This window comes from Simochromis diagramma, unplaced genomic scaffold, assembly GCF_900408965.1.
Source record: "Simochromis diagramma unplaced genomic scaffold, fSimDia1.1 OVJJ01000026.1, whole genome shotgun sequence".
NCBI classification, from domain to species: domain Eukaryota; kingdom Metazoa; phylum Chordata; class Actinopteri; order Cichliformes; family Cichlidae; genus Simochromis; species Simochromis diagramma.
This window is the reverse complement of record NW_024386985.1, coordinates 9,162,330-9,173,296: the sequence shown is the minus strand read 5'-3', so window position 1 is coordinate 9,173,296 and position 10,967 is coordinate 9,162,330. Positions and strand designations below refer to the sequence as shown.

Sequence of the window (10,967 nt, the reverse complement as noted above, 5' to 3'; positions counted from 1 at the left end):
GATAACTTTAGGGCTATTTAAATCATTAATGTAGGGAGATGAGGAGGAGCAATTTTTACCTCAGTTTAAAACCAGAAGAAAGACAGTTTTTCTGCAGATACTTTCCCAATGGTTTTATCACCATGAACAGGATTTCATCTTAAGATATACTGTGGAGTAGCTTTGCTAAATATGGATAATTTCAACAGAGGACAAGTTAAAAATAAGCAAAATGTTGGGCATGGTATAAAAGACTAATGTTGGCACAGGTGCAACATCTTCATCTGCTCATTACAGAGTTGCTGCATCCTTTTTATACCTACAATATCAGTCTAAGCACTTAAAGCATCTGTACTTGTATTTATTTTTAAAAATCAAAAGGGTTCCCGTGTGAATCTGCATGTAGTAAATATGGCGATTTGTTGCATGGAGGCATGCAAGATAGCTGCTTTTCACCTAAGCCAAGTGGCTTGCAAGCAACTCATGAACTGGGATGCAGAGCTTCTTTTCTATTACTAAACCTTCACCTTATGTTTGCGTCTCATTCTTATGCCTAACTTCATGTTCTACATGCTGCAGGACCTGAAATCAGCCACACGAGGGAGCCTGCACCCCATGTTCACGATCCAAAATCTTAACCTTTCATTTCGTTCCAGTAGTTTGCAGCCAAGGGAATGAGTCAGAATATCATGCCACCATTTTATGTTTTACTTGTATTATATCCCAGTTCTCCCTTTGATAACAAATGATGGGTATAATGACCTGTGATGTGCTAAATCTTTGTTCACGTGTGGGTGTCAGTGGGAGGATGGAAGTGCTGAGGGTTCCGAGCGTGGTTCACATGAGTGCATGGAGGCTGATATCTGATAATAATAATAATAATAAAAAGTCTTTGCATTTTAATTTGGATCGAATTCCATACTTAAAAATATGATTTGCTGCACGAATCATCCTTCTTCTCTCGCAGTCGACATGCACCAGAAAGGGTAGAGGTGCAGTCACAGAGCTGAAATGGACATAATGTGTAAGTCTCAACGACTCCAGGTTTCCTTGACAACAGTAACATGGCAACAATCACTCCATATACAATAATCTCCCTTTCCTTTTTCTGCTCCTTCTCTTATTCTCATGCTGGGCTCTTTGAGTCCATTTTAGAAAAAGAAAGCTCCTTAATTCCTGCCTGTCATCACTGGCCTTTCACTGTTTTACTGCGCACTATAATAGCTCACGAACAGTGAATGAATCATCAGAAAAGCATAACCTGTAAATGAGTTATGAAAATGTGTGGTCATGACTTTATCTGGGGCTTGGACTGTTTTTAATGTGATTTCCTATTCAGTGTATAAAACGCGTGGCAGATAGTAAAATAACAGACCTCAAGGCCACTGTGCACTCACTTTCTCAAGACTCAAAAAAGCAATTTATTTAGTTCTCAAAGCTGTGAAGGTTGCAGTTAAATGTCACTACTACAGTTTATTTACATGTTTCTACAACGGTATTTTATCATCTCCTTTTCTGTCTACAGAGTTTCTATATCATCCTATCAACAATCATCCTCTGATGAGTGAGCCTCACAACATTGTCCTGTTATCACTGTTTCCTTCACATTTTCTTAGTCACTCAACTCCTCCTGTCTTGTCTACTCATTTGCATCACTACATCTTTTTCTCTTTGTTGGTATAATACATCCCTTCCAGCTATCCCTGTTAACAATCTAACCACTTGCTCCCCGTGGGGCACCATCACAGCGCTCCCAGATCGTGGCAGGAGCGGGACTTCTGCCTCAGGAACTTCCCCACCTCTCGCTCTCGAGGGTACCGAGGCACCAGATTGGACAGGAAACGTTTGGCACGAGATGTGATGCTTTCACGTTGCCCTCCTCCGCTCATGTCCTCGGCGCTTGTCCCCGGAGGCCAGGGAGACTGGCCCCTGGCTAGTCGCACCGCACACTCCAGGAGCTCCACGGTACGGTGATCCAGAGAGGCGGAGATCTCCAGATACAGACAGTTGAAAAGGGCAGCGCTAGACATGGCCTCTGTGAGAGGAAAACAGGAGACGGAGGAGATCAGAAAAAAGGCAGCTGTCACAGCTTATATTCAGAGCCACATGTCTTTTCATCCATATAAACCTTTTGATACTCCTTCACCTGTAATAGATTGTTGGTAGTAGAGGTTCCAAGCCAGGGCACGTCTAAGAGGAAGAGCTGCATGTCAGCCTTCAGTGACGACTAAGAAGGCTACTCTTACAAAGCACAATACTTGGGAAATATGTGATAAAAATGTTCCCGCTTAAGGTGGAAACAACAAACATGTTTCACCACTTGAGGCAAAAACACACCAGGGAATACAACCAGATGTCCAACACAAAAACAAATGAGTGACTCCACTGAGATTTACTAACAACACTCAGTACATGCACTCCATGTGACAGTGTTAAGCACTTGTTAAGGATACTTTAGCGCTCACTTAATGCTTGCAGGCAAGCATTAAGAAAATGTTCAGTTTAAAAAATATATATACTGTCACAAATATTATGGTCACAAAACTTTCTTGAAATGTTGAGCACTACGTTGCAGGTTTATGATCCGTGCCTTAATCTGTGTTCACAATACAGAAAAAGGCCATTATAACAACATAAACCATCACACGAACCTGGCCTTAAGCAACAAAAGGGTGCCCATTTATCCCAGGCCCACCGCTATTTCCAGTCAGCACATCGTAAAACACACTGTAAAGTATGACTGAATAAATGAAATAGATTTGTGTGTACACAGCTGAATCAATAAGGACAGGTAGCTGTAAATATTGTGACTACACCGTAAGTCATTAGCAACCATGCTATATTGTGTATCATCTAAGGCTTGTAGCTGGGGTTATGGAAGGATCTTCTACTCAAAGGAGCAATTACCCTTTAAAAGTGAAAATTTCAGGGTTAAAGTCTTAAAAAGATAACTAAAACAGCAAGAGCAAGCTTTTATCTCTTGGTAATGAAAACTGTGCTGGAGGGAAGATGTCTGCATGCTAAGTGAGATATCTTTCATAGTTTTCCAACTGTGCAAAACACGCAATACGAAGTATGTCATCAAGAGGTTTATACAACGACTGGATCGCCTGTGATAGTGATAGTTAATATTTACTGATTAAGTAAACAAGGACAGAGCTTGTATAAAGTAAGCTAAATCAAGCTGGAATTTTTTGCTTTAGTTTCTTTATATAGTTCTGTAGCACATTTGTCTTTAGTTTCATCTTCAATGCAGACCATGATCTCCCTCTGCAGTATTGGTCTGCAGGGTCATTTAAATAAGGAAGAATGGCATACACTGGGTTGAAAAGTATGTAGTTTCATAGCCTGTGTGATATAAAACTGTGGCGTGTGGACAAGCAGCGTAGTCACGGTGAACAGGCTTTTGCTTTAACTGTAATTAAACTCCCACACTGCAATAAAGCATGACATTCACATTTACGTTGTTTATGGAAAGAAAGAAAGAGTGTAAAATGTCAACGTCAAGTGTAATGAAGAAAGCCAAAACAGAACTAAACTGTGAAAAGAATCTGCTCCCAAAGGAAATGTTTATACTTTATATGAAAGAGTAATGTAAAGTGTAATGTATCAAAAAAAATATTTTTTTTTAGGTGACTTGGAAAAGATAATCGTCTCACCTTGAGAGGTGACCTCACGCGTGCGAACGAGGTCACTCTTATTACCAACGAGGATTATTGGAGTCTGGGGCTGAGTCTCTCTCAGGAGAAGCCGAAGTTGCGCGGTACGGTGGAAGCTACGCCTGTCAGTCACCGAAAACACCAAGACGCACACCTCACTCTGCAGAGCCGACAGGTCCTTAATGACAAGCACAGGGACAGAGGATGATGCATTTTTGTTCTTTGTGAAATATAAGACACTAAAATAGAAATGAAATTAAAAAAAACCCAAAACAAACTCAAAGATTCTAATTCAAACTGATGTAGTGTTTTGCATATGAATCAAAATCTTTTTCCTTCATAATGTTTTACTTTCCAGTGCTCTGATGAATATTTCCACCAACCCTAAAAATACAGAAAAGAGAAAGATTGTGTTTGAAGAACCAGCAGGTGGTTGATCTGTCTTTTTAACATTACCTGAAACCCTTGTTAGTCAACAGCTGCACACTCCTCTTCCAGCAGCAAAGGGACTCCAAAAATATCAAATTCCTGAGTGATTTCTTCACACAAACTGAACTCACCATCACTTTGTCTTTAGTCAGTGCTGCCATGGTCCACTGAGTTTTCATTAAATTTTAATTAAGTCTACAACTGAGCACAGACCAAAAGGAACGTATGAACCCTAATGGTGTAACTGGGAAATTAGATAAGTAGATTCCTTGGTGTGGTAGTTAGCGCTGCAACCTCACGGCAGATTTGAATCCACGTGCCAACTGAGGCCTTTCTGTGTGGCGTCTGCATGTTGTCCCCGTGCCTGCGTGGGTTCTCACAAGGTACTCCAGCTTCCTCCCAGGGTTCAAAGACATAATTGGCGTTTCTAAATTGGCTGTAGGTGTTAATGCGAGCATAAATAAACCCTGGAGAACCCATGGGGTCAGAGCCGACCCCATTGGTTTTCTAGGGAACCCATGGGGTCAAATTTGACCCCATGGGTTCTCCAGGGTTAATTTGTCTCGCTATGTAAAATCTACAACAGACTGGTGACCTGTCCAAGCTGTACCCAACCTCTCTTGCCCCACAAGAGCTGGGGTAAGCTCCTGCCACAACCCTAAATTGGACAAGTAGTTAGAAGGATGGACGGATGGAGATTCCTTATAAAGCCACAGTTTTAGTGTGTTTTAGCATTTCTCACATCTGGTAGCACAAGGAGTAACACATTATAATCCCCCACATCAGAAAAGACAGATTGTGCCACAAGAGTGTAGCTTCAGCGTTTTCGCACATGCACCTAAATCAGAAACATTAATGCAGTCATTTGGCACACCAGCTCTGTGGGCGACTCCTTCTCTGTCTTTCTGTATGTTTCTCTCTCTCCTATTCACATCCTCACGCTGATGCCTCAGAGCTGCACTCACGGGAAAATAAGAAAGTGTGGAAAACAACCTGATAATGAGCTTTCCTTCAGTCGACCAGATGCAGATGCTGCAGATTGACTGTCCCCTTTTTGTCCAACAGTTCTCTGAGCTTGACAGTTTTTGTTACAGTGATGGCAATAAACAATACAGGGTGCTCCAAATACTGTGCACACTGTGAGCAGATCAAATGCTAAATATGCAGTAAGCATTTGTTTATATGTTGTAACTGAACCATTTTTTATGTCAAATGTAAGCTGTATTAGTAATCTATCAGAGGCAGACTACCCTGCCCCCAACAATAAAATTGTGCTCACGAATGCTGTGATATACTCGTGTTCATGCATTAATATGCTGTCAGTTCTGCTTGCAAATTTCTCTACACGCTCTTTCAAACTCTTTTTCTATTACCCCAGTTAATCTCTTAATACAGCGAAGCTTTATCCCTCCCAGCACACAGAGTTCTTCAAATACTGAAAAGCAAATGAAACCAAGTGCTGAAAAATCTAAACTGCAAAGGAGCAATTTAAGCTTCTTCTTCTTAAAGCAGTCCAAGTATTCAGCACAGAAGAGCAGCTGAACACACTGTATACAGCTGCACAGAGGGCTCACTGGCCTAATGAGGGAGCAGGAAACAGAGTGGGAGCTATGAAGTGTTGTTTGGCTCACCTGTCTCCAGTTGTCATAGATAATGATGGTGCTCTCCTCATCATCCACGGTAACTGTGTGCACATAACCCTCCCCTAAGGACAAAGGGAGCAGCAGTTAGGTCTCAGGAGGGAAATGGGCACTGTGATTTATTTACTTGCTGCTCACTTACTCCACTGCAATACATTGCTCTGCATACAAACAGCACTGTACCATCAGAATCCACAGACGCAGTCCTGTCCATGTCTCCCGCGAGGGCCAGGGCCAGAGAGGACTTCCCGACGCCATTCTGCCCCAGGAGAGCAATCCTTAGTGGCCCGTCAGGTCTGCCCTCCACAGTCACGGTTGGAGTATCATCCAAGGCAGGGCTGAAACTGTTTGGGGACACCGAAGGCCCGGCCGCACCTGACGCCCAGTCGCATTCATCGTGGACGGCTTCTTCTCGCCTGAGCTGGTGCTTAATCGGCAGAGGAGTGCTTCCTCTGCGAACGGTTGGAGTGCTGGGCAGAGTCATACTGTCACACTGGTGGGAAAGAAGAACACAGACAGACAGTGTAACACTCGTGAAATAGTGATTCCCACATGCCAACCAGAGCAAATCCCAAAACCTGATCTACATGAACCTCTCCTTATTTTTTCCCTATATCTTTACTGTTGTGGATTCTATGTGCAAAAATGTTTGTGATCATAAAGCTCAGGCTCTAGGTTGTAGATATCCCTGATAGGATCATCAGGCACACAGCACTGGCTGTGGCTTTGCCCTAAGGTTCGGGATAAAAATAAATAAGGATTATTCTGAACTGGAAAGAATGTAGTTTTAAAAATGAGCAGTTCCCCTTAAATGGACTTCAAAGACAGAAAGAACTTCTTTTTAAAACCCTGAAATTTCAAAGAGTGCACAGGGAGATATACTTATTAGTCACTAACATAAGTGAAGCATTGGAAATCCTTGCTTCAATAAATCTCATAATGAACAAAAAGCTCCCCAGTGGCCTATCAACACAGCAATACTAGGATGGAGTAGAACCTGACTAACCGCTGGACCTGATATTACTCTTTGCAAGCAGCCCAAGGGGAACACATTACATATATAATGAATTATGACATGGCTATTGTCTATAGACTTTTTAGCAATGCATTTGATTAAGTAGTGAAATAGCCTACACAAAGAGAAGTTTGCTTAACTGTAATACATAGTCTGCTATTTGTGCAGTAAAATCCCCAAAGTAGTCAAACTATGTGATGATACTATTTCAAATTGATCCAGTCCATCATATTCTTCATGATATTCTGTGAAAATGTTTCTCACATTAGCAACACACTCATACTGTGAAGTTTGGGTTCACGTTTTAACACCTAAAGAAACCGTTTAGTGTCAACCTGACAGCTGACTAAGGTCAGCGAAAGGAGGCAAGCAATGTGGCCTCACAATAAATAGACTCTGGATATAAATATGCAGATTCTGTGGGCAAGAGCTTTGGTACTGAAAGCTTTTTGGTTTTTGTTTGCAGTGCTGAGCAATCATGTTTGAGTAGATTTGGGTTGCATGGAAATAAACAAACCCTGCAAAGAGCAAAAGAGAGATTATATTTGCTTAGATTAAATTTCAAGACCATCAGCTGTCATGTGATGAAGAGTTATGTCTTTATTAGGTTTTTTAAAAACAAATTTATCTTATTTATCTTCATTATCAAACAATTACAGGTGCACAGAAGAGGAATTCTTGGCCCAAATAGGCTTTGTTGTCCCAAAGGCTGAGTCATCAGATGATAACACATGGGTATCTGGGTTAGGTAGCAGGTGTTGTAATCTTAGCTTTTCTTCTCCTGCTACTATTTATTGATTTACCTTTGAGCAAAAATTGAGAGTTGTGTTATAAGACATCCTTTTCAAAATGTTTACAACTATGCCTTACAATTTTTTCCACCATTGTCACTGGCATGACACCACAGGGCAGATTTGGCTGTAAGTCTTAAAGATATTAAATGAGTGTTGGATGGGTTTAAATGCAATGCCAAGTTATTCTGACATCAATAAACTTGTTACACATTGAATCAGCTGGGATCAAATTTGGCATTCTGTTTGTGCTATAGATTGTCTATAAAAGCTATCCTGCCATTGCCTTTTAGTTTATGAAGTCCTGTGAATTCATCCCAATTTAGCACTTTGAACCAGATGTGATGAGTGAGGGTGGGATTCAATGGAGAAACCAAAAAACACTGTAAATGACCTCTCAGTCATAAGGTAGACCGGCCCTAAAGCTCTGCTTAATTGTCTCTCTGTATCTAATCAGAGCCATTATTTTTTAAATAAAAAATGAAGACCCTGGTGTATTTAACATGATTTGAGACAAGCAACTGGGACCATGACTCACCAGAAACATCTTAAATGGGACCATAGAGCAAGAGAGCATTAGGGTCTATTTCCTACAGACGTCTTTTCAATGGCAACCAGAAGACTCAGCCTCTGCTGGTGTTTGGAAATAATGCAGGTCTAAGGCACTGTGACTATCTTAAATCTCAGTCCATTTAGAACCTACCTCAGTCTTTTAGATATATTTGCGATATTGCATGGATCCAATGCCAAGTAAATAGAGGGCCAGTATTGCTGATACCGATAGCGATACTGATAACTTTAACCTATAAAGGCAGCTTATGTAGGTGAGATCAGTATGTCATGTTTTATGAGATCACCTCTAAATCCCTGTGGTTTTTATTTTCCATAATAATAAGTTAACACAACAAAACAGGCCTTTCAGCTTTTCATGTATTTTGAAACTGGATTTCTTTTTTTGGAGACCTGAAATGTAAATGTGTGCTGCATACTGAATTCTAGTGGTTAGAAACAAAGTATCCTTTCTATTGCGCTAGTATCGATCAGATACCGATAGCACCGTATGTATATCGATAAACTATTGGTATTTGGATCAGTTCTCCCACCTCTAATATTTAGTCTAGATTTATGTCCATCTGACAATATTTATTCTTGTTTTAGCTGTTTCTGAAACTCTTAAAGAGAAAAATTTGGCATTTTAGCTGCTAAATTCTACTGTGTCGATTATTTAGCCAGAGGGTGTTTTAAAACACACCAAATTATTTTGTCTACTGAGTGGTATAATTTTTTTTTTCATTTTTAGCGGCTGCCTTGACAACAATGGCAACTTAATAAGTAATTTTTGAAAATGCATATATTTTCAGAAATTAATAAATCGATTTATTGGTAGGATTTCTGAGGATTAATGTTAATTAATGGGGTAAACTTGTTGCTTAAAGGATAACCTTCAGTTCTTGGAACTGAGCAATAACCATAACATAGCAGATCCCGCCCTCCCTGCAAATAGATGTAACAATAAAGTGAGAAGTGGTGACAATTAACCTGAGAGTAAAGGTTTAATGAAAACCAAAATCAGTCGAAAGGCGACATAAAGTTCTTGGAGGGCTGAAATGACATTTAAAGTTTGAGCTGCACTAAGCCACCGAGTGAGTTAATTATTGAGCACCATTATAATCGGTTGTTTACTGCATTGTGGTTAAAATTAGTCATTGTAGCCGTAACTCCATTATAAACTGACTCCTTGTATTTTGTAATGCAGGACACCCCCTCCCTGCACCACCACCACCTACCTACAACACTCACACACACAGATTCAGCAAGAATACCATACACCGTCACCACATAACCTCAGTTCCCTTCTTTTTTTTCTTTTCCGTTCGGGTTCCTGCACCTTACCGTGGCCGCATTCTCCTCGCTGTCTTCGGGCACATCTGTCGGCATCTGCAAACTGAAATCAAGCGATCGGAAATGAGGACTCCAGAAGATATACAGGGAAGAGCATCATCACCATTCTTCCTCCTCACCCATGCCACCCCCACCCACCACTCTCACTTTATCAAACAGCCCGGTATGATCTCTCACCTGTCAGGTGGTTATCAGCTACTAAAAAGTAAGCACTAAGCGCGGTCTCTCTCTCTTTCTCAATCTTCCCTCCCTAGCGCTCTCTCTCTCTCTCTCTCTCTCCCCCCTCTCTCTATCTCTCTCTCACTCTCTCTCTCTCTCTTCATTTCGCTCTTTGCTGTCATTCTGTGTTCTCAGGTTAGGGCCCAGGTCCAGATCGGTAAGTCAGTACTGCCATTCATCATCAGCACTCCACAGACTGACTACTGTGACTCACTGACTTGACGCCTAAAAAGCTCTCCAGATCTTGATTTGCTGCCTAGAGAGGAGAGGTGACACCACTACCACGTGCTGGAAATGTTTACTGCAGGTGCATGCAACCCGGTGATAGCAGTGAAGCGTGATGCATGCGTGCATGTAGGGAGCAGTGCTGTAGGAAGATGCTCAGAGTCACGAAGCATTCACTGACCTCTGGTAGATGGAGGCGATGCAGGAAGCGGCCGCTAGGGGGCATTATAACATAAGTAATCACATTCCTAATTGACTTTTTGTGTGTGTGTGAGAATGTTTGAAATGTGTTATTAGGTTATCCCTGCTGTAAAACAGAGACTTGATTGCCTACCCATTTGCTTACAAAGTTTAATAGCCCTATTTTTTATTTTCTTTGAAGACACTCAATATTTTATTTGACAGATTAATTTCCAGTTCACCAAAGTATTTTCTAGTCTGTTATCGAAGGAGTGTATATGAACATGTTTTCTGTCAGAGTGCGAACATGGCCATGAGCAGTGGTGTGTCCCTCCCACACAAAGCCACAATAGACTCCGGCAGTGAGCAGCCAGGGCGCTATTATAGCCCTAATCCTGCTCCTATTATACAGGCCAGAGAGAGAGCGAGAGACACAGAGAGGGAGGTAGAGCTGAAGATGAGGTCATCCCAAACAGCACACACCCAGGGTCACTGCCTCACTATAGAGGGGCAGAGATAAAGAGAGAGATGGAGCCGGACATGGTGCTGCAGAGAAAAGGCTTCCAGGAGATTGACAGTGGCAGATGCTAGGATAGGTGAATCGAGAGATGAGGTTTAAACCTGTGTGCAAGGTGTTAAAAAAAACCCTGACACATCACAGGGATGGTAAAGTAATTGGTTTATTGTATATGCATATGAAACCACACTACAACAGGAGCAGGAAACCATGATAAGGGCCTTTGTTGTAAAATAATGTTAATTCTAATCACAAATGAATAAAAGAATAAACTGTAGGAAAGTAAAAATACACGCTAATGGAATAAAACCAAAAAAATAATTAGAATCAGTACATAAATAAACAATAAATACCAAATAAATAAGTGAATAAATAAAACAACAATTTATGTAACCTATACCCAAACAAAAT

At 41.1% G+C, this 10,967-nt stretch overlaps 1 protein-coding gene across 1 annotated transcript; it reads right to left on the bottom strand.

Moving 5' to 3' along the window:
• Positions 1–899: 899 nt before the first annotated feature.
• Positions 900–10,900, bottom strand: LOC120738951 (GTP-binding protein REM 2-like). Its single transcript, XM_040040556.1, has 6 exons — positions 9,593–10,900; positions 9,407–9,458; positions 5,891–6,200; positions 5,699–5,772; positions 3,639–3,816; positions 900–2,014 (listed from the first exon to the last, which is right to left on the bottom strand). Exons 2-6 carry the CDS (start codon positions 9,449–9,451, stop codon positions 1,722–1,724), a joined length of 900 nt encoding a protein of 299 aa, XP_039896490.1. The 5' UTR covers positions 9,452–9,458; positions 9,593–10,900; the 3' UTR covers positions 900–1,721.
• Between the last annotated feature and the right edge of the window lie 67 nt (positions 10,901–10,967).